This window comes from Barbus barbus, assembly GCF_936440315.1.
Source record: "Barbus barbus genome assembly, chromosome: 8".
NCBI lineage: Eukaryota > Metazoa > Chordata > Actinopteri > Cypriniformes > Cyprinidae > Barbus > Barbus barbus.
This window is the reverse complement of record NC_136736.1, coordinates 9,152,155-9,172,436: the sequence shown is the minus strand read 5'-3', so window position 1 is coordinate 9,172,436 and position 20,282 is coordinate 9,152,155. Positions and strand designations below refer to the sequence as shown.

Here is a 20,282-nt window from a genome sequence, read left to right as displayed (position 1 = left end):
AGCAGCTCAGATGGAGGGAGTCTATGGAGACTCCTATGTTCGTTAGTGCATCCCAAAACACAACACTTGAAATGCCTCTTTGGCGCTGACATTGTATATCTCCAGCAGCTACAGCAAGTAATCAGTGATGGTGGAGTCGGACTGCTGCTTCTCACTCAGGGCTGTCTATGCTTATAGGGCAGCGTCACAAATGGGAGGGACTTTTTCCCCTCGGTGACGTGAACAGAGGGAGAATCTGAAACTGCTCGTTCGGAGAGACTGTTTATGATTTTTTTTAGATTATAAAAAAATTAGTGGGTGGATTTTTACCATTATAGGCTGGTTGTTTTCACACACTGCGGCCACACAACTGTGTTCAAACACCTTATAAAAGTTTTTTATAAATATAAGGTGTTTTTATAAAACACCTTATATTTTTGCATAATAGGTCCCCTTTAAATGTTGCTATGCTACATTGTGTTTGGATTTACCCTTGTTGGATTAAAGATTTGTGATATGTGACCTTTCAACTTTGTTGTGCGCTCTTTAGCACAGTGTCACCATGACACTTACAGACTTACTGTGTAAGTAGAGTCTCGGTGAAATGCATTTAGGTGAAGGACTTTAATTTAAAGTATTGCAATGTGTCTTTGAATATTTATCTGTGACATTTGAATTGCTGCTTGTGCAAAACCTGGGTCAGGATGTTTTTACCAAGTAGGACATGTTTCTGGAACTTACTTGAACATTTAGAGAGGACATTTTTAAATTTCTCTTAAAAAATTGTTGAGTATTGTTGAGGCATAACTCACTTAAGGCTTAGTGTGGCCAAAAATATATATATTTATGGTTTATTTGGTTCATTAATAGCTAAAATGTGGCTCTGCAGTGGCCTGCTTGTGGACCACTGCCAAAATGCCACCATTCCATGCAGCATGTGGGCTATATGGGGAAGACCATGGTTAGAATAAAAATCAACTGTGGCCCACATTAGGGCCAGTTTTGGTTTATTTGCTTGGCTTACATGCGGCAATGCTAAGGTTTACTTGAGGCCCAAATTTGGCAAACAGGTGTGGACCACCCAAATGCCATCATTCTGCATAGTATGTGGGCCAGAGCAAGGTGTTAGATCTGGGCCAGAATTCAAATCAATGTGGCCCAGATTTGGGCCAGTTCTGCTTTATTTGGTTTATTCATGGCTGACATTGGGCCTTCCTTTGGCTTACTTGTGGCCCAAATCTGGCAAACAGGAGCGGACCACCCAAGAGCCATCATTCCATGTGGTATGTGGGCCAGATGAAAGTGTCAGGTGTGGGTCTGATCTGGGCCTCAGGAATTTTGCTATCTGGGTCTAATAGTGCAGCATTATACTTGTTACAGTCTCAGTAACGCGTTACAAATTTTTTTTTTTTAAAGAATTTACAAACACCGCAAAACATTACAGCAGCACCAGAGAAAATTTTTGTGGGAAAAATGTGTGTTTCCTGTTGCTGGAATATGTGCGACACCGAGTCTGAGAAGAAAAGAATGTGGCGGATGAGAGCGTGGGAATTTCTCTCTGTCTGCCATGCTACTTGAACCCCGAGAAGTGAAGAGACTTGTGGGTGATTAGCCTATGTTGTGGAAAATATGAATCCTCTGTCAACAGTAGAATCTCCGGCTTTTAGAAAGCTTGCCAGTCAAATCCCTATCAACACCAGCGATGGCAAGGTAAGCTAACGTTGTTATGATTCATATTATTAGGGATGTAATGCACCCCGAGCCAGTTGAAAATCGATACAAATATGTGACGATTCATGCTGGTTATGAACAGTGTTGTGTAAGTTACTTCCAAACTGTAATACATTACAGATTACTTGTTACTGTTATTTAAAACTAATTCCTTACCTTACAATATTACTGTCTCAGAATTGTAATGCATTACATAACTCCTGTATTACTTTTGAGTTACTTTCACCAAAATATCTACAGAAGTAGAAGGTAACATTCTAAAATGACAAAATGTACTAGAGCCCTGCCCTAATGGCAAAGTGTTTATATTTCGTTCTGGCTTTTTATTTAGTTCATTTAGAAAAAAAGTTTGGAGCATTTTTTGTTCTTTAAATAAGTTTTTTCTTTCTTAAAGTAACGACCAAGCGGCCAGCGGCAGAACGGCAGGCTGATCATAGCCATGTTTGATCAATTTAGCCTTCTCAAATCATCATGACTTGCCTAAAATAAAGTCTATAGATATACTAAAACAGTTCAAGCATATAACAATGTTTAAACGTTAAACCTAGATAAATGTGCGCTGCATCAGTAGTTTTTGCGGAGAGTGGAAGCTAAAGCGCAGGATATGGAGGCGCCAGCGCAATCAATTAAAAAATGTTTTTCAATGGAAACAACTTACGCTGTAATTTTTGCTCATAAAGGTAAGAGTAATCATTCGTAACTGTAAAGGGTCTACTTTTATTTGTGTGCACTCACAATATCAACAAAACGTTGTGCTTTTATCTTGAACAGGAGCGCTAAAGACACCGAATACATGCATCACAGACATGATAAATATATCTATAGAAAGCTTTAAATTACTACTTAAAGAAAAAAAGAAAAACGAAAACAAAAACTATTTAATACAATCGTTATCCGTGAAGATGCACTTCTCTCTAAAGGTGCGTCTAACAAGGAGATGGCGAATCCTTAACTATTTCCCCCGGACACATTCATGGTAATTACTTTTGCTGGGGCTTTTGCTTTATTGTGTGTATTTGAAGCAGAACTCTTCATCTGTGCTGACGGCTCACTGCTGCTGCGGGACACTATACCGTCCAGCCGCTCTTGACAGTCACAGCAGCACAGACTCATGTTATTTCCACTATTTTTTGTCATCAATAATTGATGGATGTCTAAAATATAAAGATAAGGAGAAGCCTAAAACAGGCCCGAGGACTGGCCTGCATTTAAAAGTCAGACCCGACTTTAAATTAAAAAAAAAAAAAAAAAAAAAGGGTGGGGGGCTAAAAGTGTGTTGTAATGGGATAAAACCCATTACTGACCATGTACCGAGTAAAATATTACTGACAATTGATTAGTAATGCCTTACACTACTGCGTTACAGCAAAAAATAATACGTTACTATAATGCATTTGTAACGCATCACTCCCAACACTGGTTATGAATATGAATGTATCTCTGAGGGAAAATGACTGTCGTTAGAAAAGTTTAGATTTTCTTTTCATCTTGCTTTGTTTACAGTGGGAACCCAGTAAAGGCTGTATTACTGCTGTTCATAAGTGCCACCTGCTGGCAGAGAGTGAATTTGTGTTCTCATTCAGCCTGTCTGATGTTTCCTTCAGGTATGTTTAAAGCTGCAGTCTGTAAGTTTTGCCTCTTTGGCAAATCTTTGTTTGAAAACCTGGAATTGCAGTTACTTGCGGAATTATCTTCCTTGTGTGGGATGTCCTCTGGCACGGCTTCAGCGCGGATGAATCTAATGTTTTGAGGTGAATGTGTGGCAGTCAGTCACCACACTGGTGTGGATATTTACTGTACTTCACAATCACAGATTATATCCTACATCTTGGAATATATTACCCAAATAAGACTTTTCACCGTATATTGCCATCTGAACAAGTAATTAACAAGTCTGCCACGTTTGTTCTGACCAACTGAGGAAAAAAGCATTACAAATCATGCTACCAATGGTGATTAAATCTAACGATCGATTAGCTCATATAGCATCAAACTGTGCAAATTATTATTATTGTTATACTTTATTTTCAAATTATTAATGTTAACAACAACAGCATTGTGTGACTATGGGTATAGTGTTTATTAGCGTGTGGATTTCAATTTCTGTACAGTCTAATTTAATTGTCATGCCATTAGAATTTCATATTAAGAAATTCTTTTAACCCAAATAGCAAATTATGCGCCCTTCTAACTGTTTTTCTTTAAAATACAAATCTTGTGTAATCCCTCCCTGCAAACAATGCACCTGCGGGGCCCATGCTGGCTTTTTGCGGGCACAGTGGGCTAGGGCCAGCCCACACCAAACCTAAACGGGCACAGTGCGGGCTTGCTCAGGCGAGGCCCACATGCAGCTTTGGGCTCACCGTGGGCTCTCTGTGAACAGCCCACACTATGGGACTGCTCACATTAATCCAATTATGGCCCAGTGTGGGCCAGCCCATTCGGGCCCAGAGCAACTTTTGTACCTTTGGGCCCATGCAGGTTTTTGTGTAGGCAGCCCTGTAATGCAACTAGGAGAATACAAACAACATTGACTGGCCATTCATTAGCCACTCAATTGAACTGGAATGGCTCAAACCAAAAGACACCATTTCAGAACCTGTTGTTTCAAATGGATCCACAAATCTGGCTCACGAGATATACTTTCCTGCAGAGTTTAGTTCTAACCTTAATCAAACACACCTGAGCATGCTAATCAATGTCTTTAGGATAATTAAAAAAATCACAGTTGGGTGAGTTTGATAAAAGTTGGAACTAAACTCTGCAGTAAAGTGGGTCTCATGAGTCATATCTGAGGTGCAACAGACATGAGTCTGTTAATAATAATTTTGTGGGCAGTTTTCTTGCTTACCACTAGGAGTGCTAGGGTGTTTTAGGTTTCCTTAAGTAAAGCCATGTGGGTAGAGGGAGTAGCAATAACAAGCAGCAGTAGTCAGCATGGCTTACCTGCTGAGCACATTGTGCTGTGTTCTGGTTGGGAAATGTGTAATTTCAAGCCCAGTCTAAAGTAAGGAGTTGAGTTTTTTTGCAGAGATGTTACATGTATGTATGGCCTATGTTTGGATTGATGCTAATTGCTTTGTTTGCTTTCATTAGTGCTTTTGTGTATTTACATTTTTGTCTATTTGTAGCTGTATTAACCTGAATTGAATGTTTTCTATTTTGTATTTAATAAATTGATATGTTCAGTTGTCCTTTAAATTTATGTTTTCATGACTACTGTACATTTTAGACAATACAGACATTAGTTATGTGGTGACTGCATCCATTTCAGGTGTATAATAACTGTTTTTCCCAAAGACTTAAGTTCATAAAGACTACTATAACTTAAGTTATAGTAGCTGGAAAGTAATAGTGCGGGCCCTGTGTGGGCCTAGTGAGGGCTTCCTGGGGGCTAAGTGTGGGCTGCCAGTGCAGGGCCAGCACTAAGGGGCCAACGTTTTGCCAATGAGCAAATTCTCAGGGGCCCTGCACTGGGGGACCTTAGGCTAGCCCTAAGTGGCCACCGCAGGCTTGTTTGCAGGGCTGGCTATCTGTAATCAGGAGCACATTTAAAACTGGAATATAATTTAATTTCTTTCATTCACATGTGTTTCATAAACACATAATCCTTTCTGGATTACAATCTGTCGTCAAAATGATACATGTAATTATTCTAGCTGCTGTGAGAAAATACTATTAACCATCTGCTACCTGCAGGATCCTCACATGCAATGGCCTAGTAGCGGGAAAATTTCATGTTTACAGACATGGCGTTACGACGCAGAAGCATGCTCGAATCTCCTGTGAAAACCTACCCGTACCACTCAAATTAGAAAACATTATTATAAGCTAACTGTTGTGAATCGGGCTAAAGTAAGGAGATAGTGTTGAACACCGGCTATGTACTTGCTCAAATATTGATTTCGGATCATTTTTAATAAAAAAAAAAAGTTACGGACTGCAGCTTTAATGTAGCGTAGTTTTACAAAACTAAGGTCAGACCATTCTGTCTTTGCTTCAAATTTCTAAATTATACAATCTATTTAAATATATACAGTATCTTTGTTTGGATCATGATTAAAATGCAGTGGTTGCCTCCAATCAATGCATGCCAGGTTTGTGCTATGAACTTGAATCTAGAGAAAATAAATGAAATATAGGTTGTGCCTCTTGCCATGCTATTAGGCTATAGGTTGCATTATAGTGTCACAGAGAATAATATTGTAAAGTAACTAATTACTTTAAAATGACAGTAACTAGTAATATGTAATGTTTCACATTTTGGAAGTAACTTGCCCAACACAGTAAAAGCAGAATGAAGATTAAAATTAGAATTGTGGAGTAGATGGGAATCATTTTCAGTTCAGTCTGTTCTACATGCAAAGCTATTGTTATTGCTAAAGCTATTGACTTTCAATATATATTACAAATCATATGGACCACTTTTATGTGTTTTTATTTTTTCACAAACCTCTCCCTTTGTGTTCCACAGACAAAACAACATCATGCTTGCTTGGAACCGCATGAGAGTAAGTAAATAGTCATAGCATTTTCATATAATAATTTTTTAATTTAAGTATTTCGTTGTCCTTTAAATTTATGTTAGTGTATTTATCCAAAGCCTGAAGGTATAGGGTAATGTTTCTACTGTATTTATACAAAAAAAATATTCTTAGTAGTCACAAACAGCAGAACTAAAATTTAAGTAGTTACATCTGAATACTTTTTATTTTCATGTTTGTGTTCATTGTTTGCTTTTTGCATAACAAGCTGATGGTTTGTAACCTACAAAAGCTTATTTCTTTATGGAATGTGACTTTGAATTCACAAACTATTAAATAATTTCCAAATTCTGTGTATTTGCTATAAACATAAAGCTGAAACTAGTGTTTTCTCTTCTGTTCCTTGAATTTACACTACAAGATTAGATCTGAACATATCTTTCTTATGCGTTTAAATATCGTTTAAATATTTCTTATAAAACTTTAGGTATGCTTTGATTATATTTGTACAATGCTGCCCCCTTGTGGTATGAATGTGTATCATTATTATTATTCTGTGGCAAGGTGTATCAGACTTGTGGGCAGAAGAAAAAACTATATTTCTAGTATCTAATAAAAAAAATTAAAATGAAATAAATATGCTATTCATCTGGGAAAATAAGATAAAATATGCTTTTATTAATATAACCATCACTGAAATTGTTGATCTGTATAAACTTTTATGCCTTCAGACTTTCACTGTCTTTATTTGTAGTCGTTGTTGTTTTAAATCTTTTTAGTGAATATGCTACAAAATTCTAAGTTATGATATGAAAAGAGGGATTATGAACAGACAATGCATTCCCATAGACCATTTAAACATGAGATTTCCAATATTACTAAAAACCAGCAGAGGAAAATCTGGGTCATTGGATAAATCTGTTGCAAACTTTCACCTCTTGAGGGCATCGGAAGCCCATGAAACACTACAAATGATTATCAGGATCAGACGGTGAAGCTAAAGTCTTTAAAGTAAAACACAGTACATTCCAGATGCCTTCATCTCCTGCCTCAAACAATTATCATCAAACCACAGTTATCTGATATGTGTGGTAATATGTATTTTCTGGTTGAAAGCATGCTTTACAAAAACCATCAAATGTTGGCTCCACTGACAGATCTATCTATCTATCTATCTATCTATCTATCTATCTATCTATCTATCTATCTGTCTGTCTGTCTGTCTGTCTGTCTGTCTGTCTGTCTGTCTGTCTGTCTGTCCGTCCGTCCGTCCGTCCGTCCGTCCGTCCGTCCGTCCGTCCGTCCGTCTGTCTGTGTAGGAAGAAGAGAGCTGATTCTTTAATAGTGCACAGGCTGCTAGGCAGATGAATGGAGAGAGGCAGCGGATGACTCATTATTGTCGGCCATCTTGAGAGGGATGATAGGGGATCCGTGAGTGTCCCAGGGCACAACTCTGCATCTGTCCTGGGTTATTTTGGACTCACTGAGATCCTTCTACGCACTGCCTAGACAAGCACGAGCTAAAATAGGCCGAGGCGGGAAGTAGAACAAAGAGCCAAAAGAGTTTGAAGAGGAGAGATGGGTGGAGAAAGAGAAGAGGCAGGAGTTTAAACAAAAGAGAATAGGATGACGAAAACAGCAGCAGGGAGGACGTAGACAAGATGATGCAGAGAAAAACAGTGTGCGTGAAGTCGAAGATGAGGGTTTGAAAATTGAAAAGACTTGATAAGGAACGCAGGAAGGAAGCATGAATATGGTCATAGACATATGATTGATTTAAGAACAGCTTTAAGCTTTAATCAAAGCTTTAAAAACATTAAAGCCTGACATATAATAGCATTCTGAAAAATCTATTTTTTGAAATGGAACAGTTTATTGAACATCTAGATAAAACCTTAGTTGAGTATAGTATATATTATATATATACAGGTACATCTAAACAAATTTGAATATCATGAAAATATATTTTTTGTCACTCATTTCAGAAAGTGAAACCCATATATTATATAGATTCATTACACAGAGTGAAATATTTCAAGCCTTTATTTCTTGAAATTTTGATGATTATGGCGTAAAGATAACGAAAACCCAAAATTCAGTGTCTCCATAAAGCTTGTCAGCAGAAGGAAGCATGAAGTGCTCTAAAATGTCCTGGTAGATGGCTGCGTTGACTGTGGACTTCAGAAAACACAGTGGACCAACACCAGCAGATGACATAGCAGCCCAAATCATCACTGACTGTGGAAACTTCACACTGGACTTCAAGCAACATGGATTCTGTGCCTCTCCACTCTTCCTCCAGACTCTAGGACCTTGATTTCCAAGTGAAATGCAAAATTTACTTTCATCTGAAAAGAAGACTTTGGACCACTGGGCAACAGTCCAGTTTTTTTCTCCACAGCCCAGGTAAGACACTTCTGACATTGTCTCTGGTTCAGAAGTGGCTTGGTAGCCCTTTTCCTGAAGACATCTGAGCGTGGTGACTCTTGATGCACTGACTCCAGCTTCAGTCCACTCCTTGTGAAACTCTCACAAGTGTTTGAGTCAGCTTTGCTTGACAGTATTCTCAAGCTTGTGGTCATCCCTGTTGCTTGTGCACCTTTTCCTACCCAAATTCTTCCTTCCAGTCAACTTTGCATTTAATATGCTTTGATACAGCACTCTGTGAACAGCCACACTTTCAGTAATGACCCTCTGTGACTTACCCTCTTTGTGGAGGGCGTCAATGTTCGTCTTCTGGATCATTGACAAGTCAGCAGTCTTCCCCATTATTGTGGTTTCAAAGAACAAGAGATACCCGGAATTTATACTGTAGGGATGGTCATTAATTGAAACTCAAATGTAAATATTCTAATATTTTGAGATACCGATTTTTTACTTTCATGAGCTGTAAACTCTAATAATCAAAATTAAAACAAAAAAAAACTTTTGAAATGTTTTACTTTACATGTATTGAATCTAAAATATATGAAAGTTTCATTTTTTGAAATAAGTTACAAGAAAAAAATGAACTTTTTCACGATATTCAAATTTTTTTAGATATACCTATATATATTTGGTGCAGGGACTAGTCAGGACCTCAGGATATTTATTTTTTTAGTGTCATCTGCCAGAAGATGTCATGTCTAGTTAAAAATAGTTCAGGTTTAGAAAAAATAAATAAATAAAAAATATTTGGAGACGTTTGGAGATCTGTCTCCTGTGCGTTCTGCTCTGTCTAGCTGTTTTGAATGCAATGCATGAAAAATGCATGAAAACCTCCTGCATGAACGGCCCCCTTAGAGATGAAAGAGTGCATCTCATCTCTGCTGTTAGATTCAACTTGGATACTGATTTGGTCTTCATGCAAGCAAAAGTGTAAGATCTAGCTTTGCAGAAATAAGTGCAAGCAGATGGTACTCGAACACCAAGCCAGTGACACTATGTGTATTCACCTTTTGTGGCAGCTGGCTTGTTGCATCACTTTGGTGTGTCCTTTGTAGCCTGCATTTCACATAATAATTCACACATGATAAGCTGTTGCTGCTTTACATGTCAGCTACCCAAAAAATTCACATGCATAAAACCAAATGCATTAATTCAGTGCACTCACACACAAAAAAACATCGACTCACATATATACCCTGTGTCTGAATATGCGAGGAGCGTCTCGCTGCAACACACAAGATCCAGGGGACGTGGTTGGATCCAGATCCAACTCCTCCCACCTTACATATACCTAAACCTACCCATCTCCACCCCCTGATCCCTAAACCCACCCATCTCCCCCCCTAAACCTACCAATCTCCAGCCCCTAGATGTGGATCCAACCACGTCCCCTGGATCTTGTGGGCTGCAGCGAGCCTTACTTGGAATATGCGGTAACACTTTATTTTGATGGTCCCTTTTGAGCATTCTGTTGACACTAAGTAACGTTGTACCTACATGTCAACAAATTCTCATTAGACTATTAGTAGACTGTCTGCTTAATATCTGCTAACTCTTTAATGTGATGGTCTCCCAACAGACATTCTACTGACTATAAGTAACTTTGCAAGTACATCTCAACTTATTCTAACCCTAACCCAGTCAACTAATACACTACTAACAGTCTAGTGAGAGTTAGTAGACATGTAAGTGCAACGTTAATTATAGTCAGAATGTGTTAAAGGGACCATCAAAATAAAGTGAAACCGAATATGCATAAATGTGACCCTGGACCACAAAACCAGAATAAAATAAAATAAAAAAATATATATATTTTTTTGCCAAAAATCATTAGGATATTAAGTAAAGATCATGTTCAATGAAGATATTTTGAAAATTTCTTACCGTAAATGTATCAAAACTTTCTGTTTGAATAGTATTCATTTGGACAACTTTAAAGGCGATTTTCTCAATATTTAGATATTATTATTTAGCCAAATATTGTCTGATCTTAACAAACCATACAACCATTGTTGTACACCATACAAACTATATATTCAGCTTTCAGATTATGTATAAATCTCAATTTTGAAAAATTGACACTTAAGACTGTTTTTGTGGTCCAGGGTCACAATTGCCTAATAGATAATATGCACAAAGCAGCATTATATGGAGAGGTCAGACTGGAAGAGTTGAAAAATAAAAGATGTGAAACAACTGTAAATTCTAAGGGAGTGTTTTCGCAAATTTTGTCACTTTTATGACAGTTTTGCTACTGAAAGTTTTTTTTATATAGTTGCTGTATTTAGTTGCCAATGAGACGAAAGTGTCAGAGCATGCTTGCATTCATTTCGCTACTTGATATTACTAATTAAACAAATTAAATAAACTAGTGTGAAAAGTGTTAATTTTATAAGTCCTGTATTACCAAGAAAGTTATTTCTTGTAATTCAATTTTACTTGTTTCAACAGAGCAGGGGTCACCAGACTCAGGCCTAGATGGCCGGACAAATTTCTTGGTCCCTAAAGCCCACTCTTACACCTACCCCAAGCTTAACCATACTCTGGTGCTGAATGACTTGCTTTTTTCATAAGGTCTTGAACACAAAACAAGATATTTTGAAGAATGTTGGTAACTACATAGTTGCTGGTACCCAGACAGCAACATAGTTTTGGCCCAGATCTGGCCCACATCTGGCCCGTGTGAAATCCATGCGGGCCACATGTGGGCCGGATCTAGGCCGACACTGCTTGCTGTCTGGGTAGCCATTGACTTCCACAGTATAGGAAAAAAAATACTATGGAAGTCAATGCCTATACAGCAACTGTTTGGTAACCAACATTCTCCAAAATATCTTCTTTTGTACTCAACAGAAGAAAGAAACTCATATAGGTTTGGAGCAAATTTAGAGTGAGTAAATGATGACAGCTTTAAGTAGTCTTGTATGGGTGCAGTGAATAGGGGTGGTTAGGATAAAGATCTTTGCTTTAAGCTGACACAAAAAGAGTATCGTCAGACAGTTAAGTTACAGGTATGTGTGTAAGATTGCAGCTCGGGCAGTGGAGGCACGTGAACCCTCCATGGTCCACTGATGAGAGCGATGATGCACTCCATTTGAAAACCGTCTGCCTCACTGCGGGAAGAATGCAGCGCTCTGCGAATGTGTGATTAGGGCTAAATGAGTGTGTATGTGTGCACCCGCGCAAGTGTTCGACTTTGCATACGCAATTCATAAACTCTCCAAATGTCTGTGGCGCCGGAATCTGCCAAGAATGTGACTCAAATATCTCACATCTCCTCTCACTCTTCTCTGCATTTTATTCACCGTTTCACACACTATTTCAGCCCTGCTGATGTCTCTTGCAGTCTCTCTCTCCGTCTCCCTTTTGGTTCCCTTTCAAGTTTTAACGTCAGCCACTGTCTCTTTCCTCCATTTACGCAGAGCAATATGAGTTTTACAGCTCTCTCCTTACACTTTGAAAACACATCAAAACATATGAGATAAAAAACCTGTCACTGTGTTCACAGGATGAATGGGAGTTGAGGCATGAAATAAGCACGCCCCTCCACTTTTTATTTTCCTCCCGCAACAGATAGCCATGCTGGTAATCATTAAGCAGGACATCATTAAATTCTGGGCCTCGAACACAAATCGATCCTTGGGTTCATTACTCAACAGTACTGGGCTTAGAACACCTATAATTAAGCCCAAAAAATGGAGAAAAGAGGGGAGAGTCAAGGAATATGAGTGATAGGAAGAAAAAGGCGACATGCTCACGTCAAGAAGAGCTGGAGAAAGCAACCAAGGAGGTGAATTGAAAAATGAGAGAGAGAAGGGTGAGGGAGGGGTGAGAGAGGAGCTGATGACGACAAACTGAGCGGAAAGACCGAAAGAAGAGAGTGTGAAAATAAAACCAGAATATGTAACAAAGAACAAGAGCTTTGAGCTGTACTGAACTGCATGCTAGACAGAGATGTGGGAATATATTAAAATCATTGCTAATTTATACTGAATGAAACCCCAGCAGCAGCTAGAAATGGGAAATTTGTGCTTATAAGTTTTGTAATCATGTTTCATAGAGAGAAAATGCAATTTCAGCTCACAAACGTTTGCATGTTAAATGAACTGAACAACACACCAAAGGGGTGTCCATGTGTATGTGGTGATATGTACCAGTAACTGTATGTATTTGACATTTCTTTTCATGGGGGTGATTACCAACACTTCCAAACTCTTGCTGTGATGAGCAACTTCCGGTAAATTCACTCATGCACACACAAATAAAAAACAGAAAGCAAGTCGTTGCCTCCCATTTCTTTCTTCCTCACACATATCCCCCATTCATGTGATTCAGTGACTCATTCTTCATCTAATATTCAGCGATATTGACGTGGTCGCCACCCCTCGATTGCCAGCCAACTCATTGTGTCTCATTGTTGAGTAGCGTGGCCGACAGCCAATGGGCACGCAGATGGTGGGTGAGATGATGAAGGGACTATTTGCGCAACTGTATTTCGTCCAATGGGGCCATCGAGATGCAGCTGTCTTCCATTCAAAGGCCTTATTCAGAAAATAGCCTTGTGCATCATAATCAGCGATACACAGTTTACTCAGTTGGTTGATTAGTTGAGTAATAGAATAATTGCAGTCTACAAAAGTTTCACACGAACATGATTCACATCACACTGATATCTTTAATCTGCAATCAGTGCAAGTTGTAATGCAAACAGGCTGACGATTGAGCATTGGATGGAAGATGAAAGCCTGTTGGCAGTAGTTTTCATGGTAGATTTACTGTGGAATTGAGAGAAAAGGCACTTGAGCCTCTCACCAGGACTCACATGTATGTGTGTGTGCATGTGTGTATGTATGCGTACACGTTTGTGTTAAACACAGCCTGCCTTTGCACATGGTGGGAGACTGAAGCAAACTCTGCATCTTGCTGCTCTTTCAGTGAGAGCCATCTGCTACAGACAGAGAGAAAAAGAAAGATTTTCTGAATCTTAATTAAAAATAACCATTCAATACCACAGGTGGAGTGCTTTGTGAATACCTTTTCCAATAACATCATCTTTTTGCATCTTTTAGTCAGCCTCAGGGGTGCGTTTACTCGTGCACATTTCTTGCATTCTCTGCAACCCTGAATTGAAGCTCTGAATGGCGGCAAGTGCGTTGCATGGTAACTGCATGTTGTAGTGAATGATGTTGCCTTCAAAGAACTTTACAAGCGGTGAGGAGTAGAGTGTGTGTGTGTCTGTCTATTTGTCTGTCTGTCTGTATGTGTCAAGGGAGGTCAGACTGAGAGATGCGAGGGAGAAAAGGCACATGCGAGATTCTGCTGTAGAGTCGTGGCCGTTGGATTGAGATATAAAGAAAGTACGCCCACACCAGAGATGTTTCGTATTCACAGATAAGCATTTATTCTTTTGTCATGCTTTCTGTCCATCACTTTGTGTTGTAGTGAAAAAACTGAACAGCTCATTCTTTCACATTCTTACATTCGATTGCACATGATGCATACATTCAGGGTAAAAAGGTATAACTAATGCTTTGGTCATCTGTGAGCAACCTCACAAACATGGTCACTCGAGAGCACCTTAAGGCAGTTTGACCTTACCCGTTCGGCTGAGATATACATTCACACATCGTACAAACATTGTAAGACATAAATGTGTCATGGTAACATCCGAGGGACAAAAAGATCAGCATTATTTGTTTCAGTACCGTCTCAGGGTAAACACAAAACAGGATATATAACAGTAGATCTTTACCTATTGTATTAAGGAAATTTAGATTGCATTTCTCTTTATCAGCATGTCCATCCTTTACCATCCATCTCTTCGCCTCTACCGCCCACATCCACCCCTGCTATCCGTGCATTTCTTTTTCTCTTTCTCTCCTTTTCTTTTCTCTCTCCTCTTGTCCTTGCCCTCTCTGTTTGTTTTCCCTAAAGCATTTTGATTCTTTATTGCAGTTCGAAAGAGGAGGAAAAGGGAATAGGCAAAGACTACCAAAGAAAGCCATTGCCTTCAGCGAGCCCACCAAGAGCAGCCCAGACAGGTAGTATTTGCACCTTCCCTCCTCACATGTTCATGACCAATGGTAGACATTAATCTGAATGTCGACCAATCTGTCAGTAAGCACATTTTTCTGCAGTAGCCAATTCACTTCAAGAAACAGTCTTTCCACATTGTCCTTCATATATTGCCTTGTCTTGGATTTGGTCCTAGTTCTTAGCATTTTGCCAATTCTATTTTTTTTTTTTGACTATAGCTGGAAGCTGTTGACTGGTTTGATTTAAAATCGATTCTTTAAATGAGAAAGGATGGAATTTGGTGGAATATTCAGAGACAATAAGTTACATTTCAATTTGAAAAGAAGAATAAACAAAGGGAAGTCTTGGAACAATGTAGGTAATGTATTTTACAGTAATAAATCAACATATTAACAGTATTTTGAAAGACATACAGTAAAAAAGGACATTCACACTCTCTCACGCCATTGATTGATCTTTCCATGCACTGACCATAGAAATAATATCACAGACATTACTCACAGTGACATTCTTGGCCATTCAGAACAGTGATAAGCATAAGGCCTTTCTTAGCGTTATTTACAGCTCCCTCTGCCAAGATGTCATATTTACGCAAGTGATAATTGCTGTCGTAGCTGGTGGGTAATGAATTCTTTTCTCGTGCGTGCTGTCTGTCTCTCCTGCGCGTGCTTTCGCTCTCTCCGTGGATCTTAAATTACAGCTGTATTGCAATACTTTAAAACTCATCACTCTATTGTGCTTTGTCTATCTTGCTTCGGTGCTGCACGCCGTTCCTTTTGTGCTTTTCAAGCCCTGAATGATTTTGAGACCCTTCTGTTATAATAGATGAAATATAACATTCGATCGCTGCGTTCCAAAGGGAATCAAAAGATTTGCTCATTATGTTGTTGTTACCAAATAACTACTGAAATAATGGAGCTGTGGCGCTGTTGGAAAGAGGGTGTCGTAGTGACATCACAAGCTATAATTACAACTATCATAGAAGCACTTAGAGTGGCTGAAAAGTCTAAAAGCATACAAATATTGTACGTAAACCTAAGATGTAAATTTCTATCCTCTGTCTGCACTGACTGTGACAGAGATGGCTTAGAATACACTTGTCCTCAAAAAAAGAAGGACCGAGTATCTGCTTAACTAACCAAGCCCTCTGAACAGCTTTCATTACTTTCCATTAAGGGCCTGTACTGCCCAACGTTCCCTGCTTGCCCACTGTATCCTAAATCAGTCTAGTGCCCTCTAGATACCAGGAACTAGAGGCTCGAACTGAACAGAACAGAGATACAGGTGAGGCTGATAGTAAACAGGAATCAAGGCATTGCAGAGTTAAATTGAGCAAACAGGGTTTTCCCTCCTCCAGAGAGGAGAAAAATTAGGGGGAAGAGGGTTCTTTTTGAACAGATTCAGCCAAAAAGAAGATGGATGCAGACAGTCAAGACAGACATGGAGAGTAGCAAGAGAACAGAAGATGAGGAGCGAGAAATAGAGGAAGATGGTGGCAGAGAGTCGAATTCGGGAGGGCACTCAAGCTCAAAGCAGCGCAGAGAGGTGATGCCCGCATCTTCATTTCCATAGTTGGCCCAATACTCTTCTGGGTCAAGCTTGGGAAGAAGAGCCTCTTCCTCCCCGAGCTCATACTTTGTTGATGTAGATGTGATTGAGGGATGCTTGGACTTGAAGGGGTACGCCTTGGTCTCGGAGGTCTTCTCAAAGATGCCCTTGGAAGTGCTGACGGGCTTGTGCTTGGAGAACCACCAGCGGGTCTTGGTGCTGAAGGTGGTGGTGGTGCTGCCAGAGAGGGAGCCGGGGTCAGAAAGAGGGCAGAGGGCGAAGTCCATCTCCCTCAGGAAGCGCAGGTCCTCTCCACGACGAGAAGCTGGGGAGGCGCACAGAACCTCGGAGCTGGACAGACGGGCGCCTCTGAAGAACTCCCACAGGGGACGAGCCTCACAGCCGCAGGCCCAGGGGTTGTTGTTCAGCCGCAGGAACTCGATGGAGGAGATGTCACGCATGGCCTGACCAGGCAGCTCTGCCAGGGAGTTGTTGAAGAGGAAGAGCATGGTCAGGCGGCCCATGTCGCGGAAAGCGCGGCGATTAACCTGACGGACCCTGTTGTCGTGCAGCAGCAGACGGTCGAGGTTGACCAGGCCACGGAACACGTTCTCAGACAGAGTGCGGATGCGGTTGCCGTGCAGGAAGAGCTGGCTGAGGTTGATCAGGTCAGCGAAGAGATCGTCCTGGATGAAGTGGAGTTGATTCTCCTGCAGGTAGAGGAACTGCAGGCTGTAGAGCTTGTGGAAGATATCATGGGGAAGGGCGGCCAGCCGGCAGCGGTGCATGTGGAGGCTCTGGAGCTTCTCCAGGCCGCGAAAAGCTCCACCCTCAAGGCGGTGCAAGTGAGGGTTGTCGCCCAGATCGAGCTCCTCCAGATCGCGCAGCTCGCTGAATGCACCGGCCTCAATCCAGGTGATGTTGTTGGAGAAGAGCCACAAAACCTGGTATGAGATGAATTGATGGACGGGACGGGACGGAAAGGAAAGGAAAGGAAAGGAAAGGAAAGGAAAGGAAAAGGTAAAGGGAGGGAGAGGTGATGAGGTGAAGGTATTGAGAACGAAAACAAAATTAGTAAATATCTCATAAATATACTCTCAAATGTATATTAACAAATGTAAATATTAAATGTTCTATTCTGTCGCACACATAGTGCCTCCATACACTTCCTTACCTGTGTGCCAAAAGCAAAAGACCCCACTCTCAGTTCAGTGATGCGGTTGTTCTGCAGAAAAACGCGCTGGGATTCGTAGGGCATGCCGTGGGGCACAATAGTGAAGTTCTGCGCCTGGCAGCTCACTGTCATGGGGGTCGGGTAACACACGCACCGGTGAGGGCAGTTCTGCGCAGGAACGGGTTTTACCACGACCAGCCAGACAACCAGCCAGAGCGAGAACGCGCCTGATGGAAAGAGAAGAGCGCGTCACATCACAAAGTCTTAGTAGCTAAAGAGCAAGTTTCCATTTTGGAGAGCTCTCCAAAATGGTCTGTAAGTCGCATCTTGTCCTTTACATTAAATCATGATAATAAAATGATTTGATGTTGAAAAATTCACGAATCTCCTTTCTACAAATGTACTAATATGTTTTAATCGTTATGCCAATACATTGTTTTCCATCCATTTACGTTGTGACAATAATTTATCTCATTAAGAACTTTTCGGAATTTCAGTTCATAAGTAAATCATTTTATATTTTATTTTACTGACTACTTATTTTACATATTTTTACAGCCTACTGCTCCGAATATTATTCTCTTGATCTCTTTGAATATATGAATACATGTATAAATAAATGTTGAATAAATGTAATTCCAAATGTAACTTTAAACTTTTAAATATGTGCGTACATTTGCTAAGACTTGTTTGAATAAAGTCATAATTGAAATAACTAAAGCATTCATGCAAAACATTTTACGCATCAAGCACAAAATATATGTTCTAACCATGCTGCGTAAAACAAAGCATTCTCGAAAGCCAGTTTGGTCATATTCTAAATCCTTAAATTATTTTAAATGCATTAATTTCCATTACTTAGAAAATAATACTTAGGAAATTCAGCATTTCAAAAGCATATTCACAATAAAGATGAACAGAGAAGAAGCAGAAACTTACTCTTAAAGTTGTGCGCAAAGGAGCTGCGTTGGCTCCGCGTAAAAGTTGATGTTTCCATTCCGAACCAAAGCCGAGAGCGAGTTAGCCTGAGGAGTTAAGCGACTGATTCCCTGCTATCTCCGCTGATGCTCTGGTTCCCGAGTCGGAGCGACTGAGAGAGTGAAGAATGATGGGTCCCGGGCCCAATTTATACCCGAGCGCAGCGCGCGCCTACGGCTGTGGGCACCACGGAATCTCTCCTACGTCACCAGTCGGGTCAAGCCCAAGCGAGGGTGGCAAACGGAAAAGGCGGTGCGGAGAGAGGAGGGGAGGGCTCTCGCGCACCAGTTTGGACAGAGGGAAGTCAGACGTATTAGCTCAGAGTTACGACTGTGGAGACGTAGTTGGAAAGGGCGGGGGAGCGCAGGCACGGCGCCCGGTAATGACTGAGCTGAGTGCATGCGAGGAGGATCGCACGAGGCACATGAAAGAGGCACACAGCTCGTTTCTAGGCTTTGCTTAAGCGTCCGTTTGGTTTATCTTGTCCTCCGCATTATTAATGAGACGCCTGAATGAAATAAACGCATTGTTTGCAGTGGAGACTTTATGCTCTGGAGACACAAGTCATGACTTCAAATGTAGAAATATAAAGCTATAACACTGAGATAATCGTTTAGGGATTTAATAATGGGTGACTAAAGAATGCAATTACTGTCACTTACTGCTGGAAGGAAAGACAAACCAATACCAAATTTGGTCTCAGCATCTCCTGTTTGGGCAGCTTCCTGGAATCGCCTAAACTATAAGCCATTTTCCTTTGAGTATCTCATTTAGGTACTCCACAGCTTTTTGCATTATAGGTATATGCTGCATTCACAACACTAGTTCACATAGAATCATTCAAACAAATAATAATGTATTTTGTGACTATTTTAAAAGTGTGTGTGTGAAAAGTGCTGTTTATGGTCATACAGGGCCATTTCTGTAAGGGATAATGTAAAGTCAGCTGTTTATTAATGCAGTATAAAGCCGGGCAAGTAGATCAGGACTCTGGCACAAAAATGAACAAATAAATGGACATGAAATATTGCTTTTTACTTAAATTGATTTTATTATGTATGTGAAAAAAAGTGTCCAGGAAAACAGAACCAATCATTGATCATTGTCTTATTAGTTTTCTTGTAGAGACTATGAAGAGACCAAACAGAAGCACAGCTATGCAGGAAACATAGGATTTCAGTGTGAGTGGTCAGTTAAACAGCCCTGCCCTGGTCAGTGGCGCGACTGACCAATCAGAATCTAGCATTCCAGAGATCCTTGTAATAAACAGACAGACAAACTGAAAGCAACAGTAGACCCGAGGATGTCCATGTTGTTATTTAGCACCTCCTCCATTCGCTCATGTTCTGGACACCTCTTTTCTTTTCTTTCCTCCCTCTCCACCTCCACAAAAACACAAGATGACTGGACGAACAGGCTTTCCCCGCTCCACCTACACCTACCAGCTGGACGTGTGAGGGTTTTCATGTCTCATGTATATTAGGCTACCCTATCGCCAACAACAGTCAGCCGAGTGAATGCCATGACTGACAGTTTCTGGGTCGTGGTACAGTTGTGTATGAAAACGAATTACCGAGCAACAACAAAAAGACGGGGGAAGAGGAAGTACAAAGTGTGGTTGGAAAGGAGGGGTTTATGGAATTAAAAACAAGGCAAAGAAGCGACACATGACTCATAGATAGTGGAACGAGAGGGATATGGGACTGCACTTAGAGGGATGTTGCGCATAAGGCTTGATTAGTGTGCGGGCCAGCAGCCTAATGCATTAAAGCTGTATCCCTCTAGTGCTCCAAGAGTGACTTTGTAGTGCCCTAAGGGAGTGCTCTAGTGGCATCCCACATATAATGACAGATTTGCTTTGCCCTGTTACATAGAGATAGCAGAATAAAATCAGCTCTGATAAATTTAGAGTCCTGCGTCATGAA

At 40.4% G+C, this 20,282-nt stretch overlaps 1 protein-coding gene across 1 annotated transcript; it reads right to left on the bottom strand.

Annotated features, from left to right (window-relative positions):
- Positions 1-14,002: 14,002 nt before the first annotated feature.
- LOC306873509 (reticulon-4 receptor-like 2) lies at positions 14,003-18,571 on the bottom strand. The gene is made up of 3 exons (XM_079422851.1): positions 18,319-18,571; positions 17,380-17,606; positions 14,003-17,149 (listed from the first exon to the last, which is right to left on the bottom strand). Exons 1-3 carry the CDS (start codon positions 18,374-18,376, stop codon positions 16,058-16,060), a joined length of 1,377 nt encoding a protein of 458 aa, XP_079278977.1. The 5' UTR covers positions 18,377-18,571; the 3' UTR covers positions 14,003-16,057.
- Positions 18,572-20,282: the final 1,711 nt, after the last annotated feature.

What these genes read in the sequence shown, in the direction of transcription:
- LOC306873509 (XM_079422851.1), bottom strand. Translation starts at nt 18,376, where the DNA reads ATGGAAACATCAACTTTTACGCGGAGCCAACGCAGCTCCTTTGCGCAC. An exon ending in CTTTGCGCACAACTTTAAGA is followed by an intron (nt 17,607 to 18,318) that starts GTAAGTTTCTGC and finishes TCTTTCCATCAG; the next exon opens with GCGCGTTCTCGCTCTGGCTG. An exon ending in CTTTTGCTTTTGGCACACAG is followed by an intron (nt 17,150 to 17,379) that starts GTAAGGAAGTGT and finishes ATCTCATACCAG; the next exon opens with GTTTTGTGGCTCTTCTCCAA.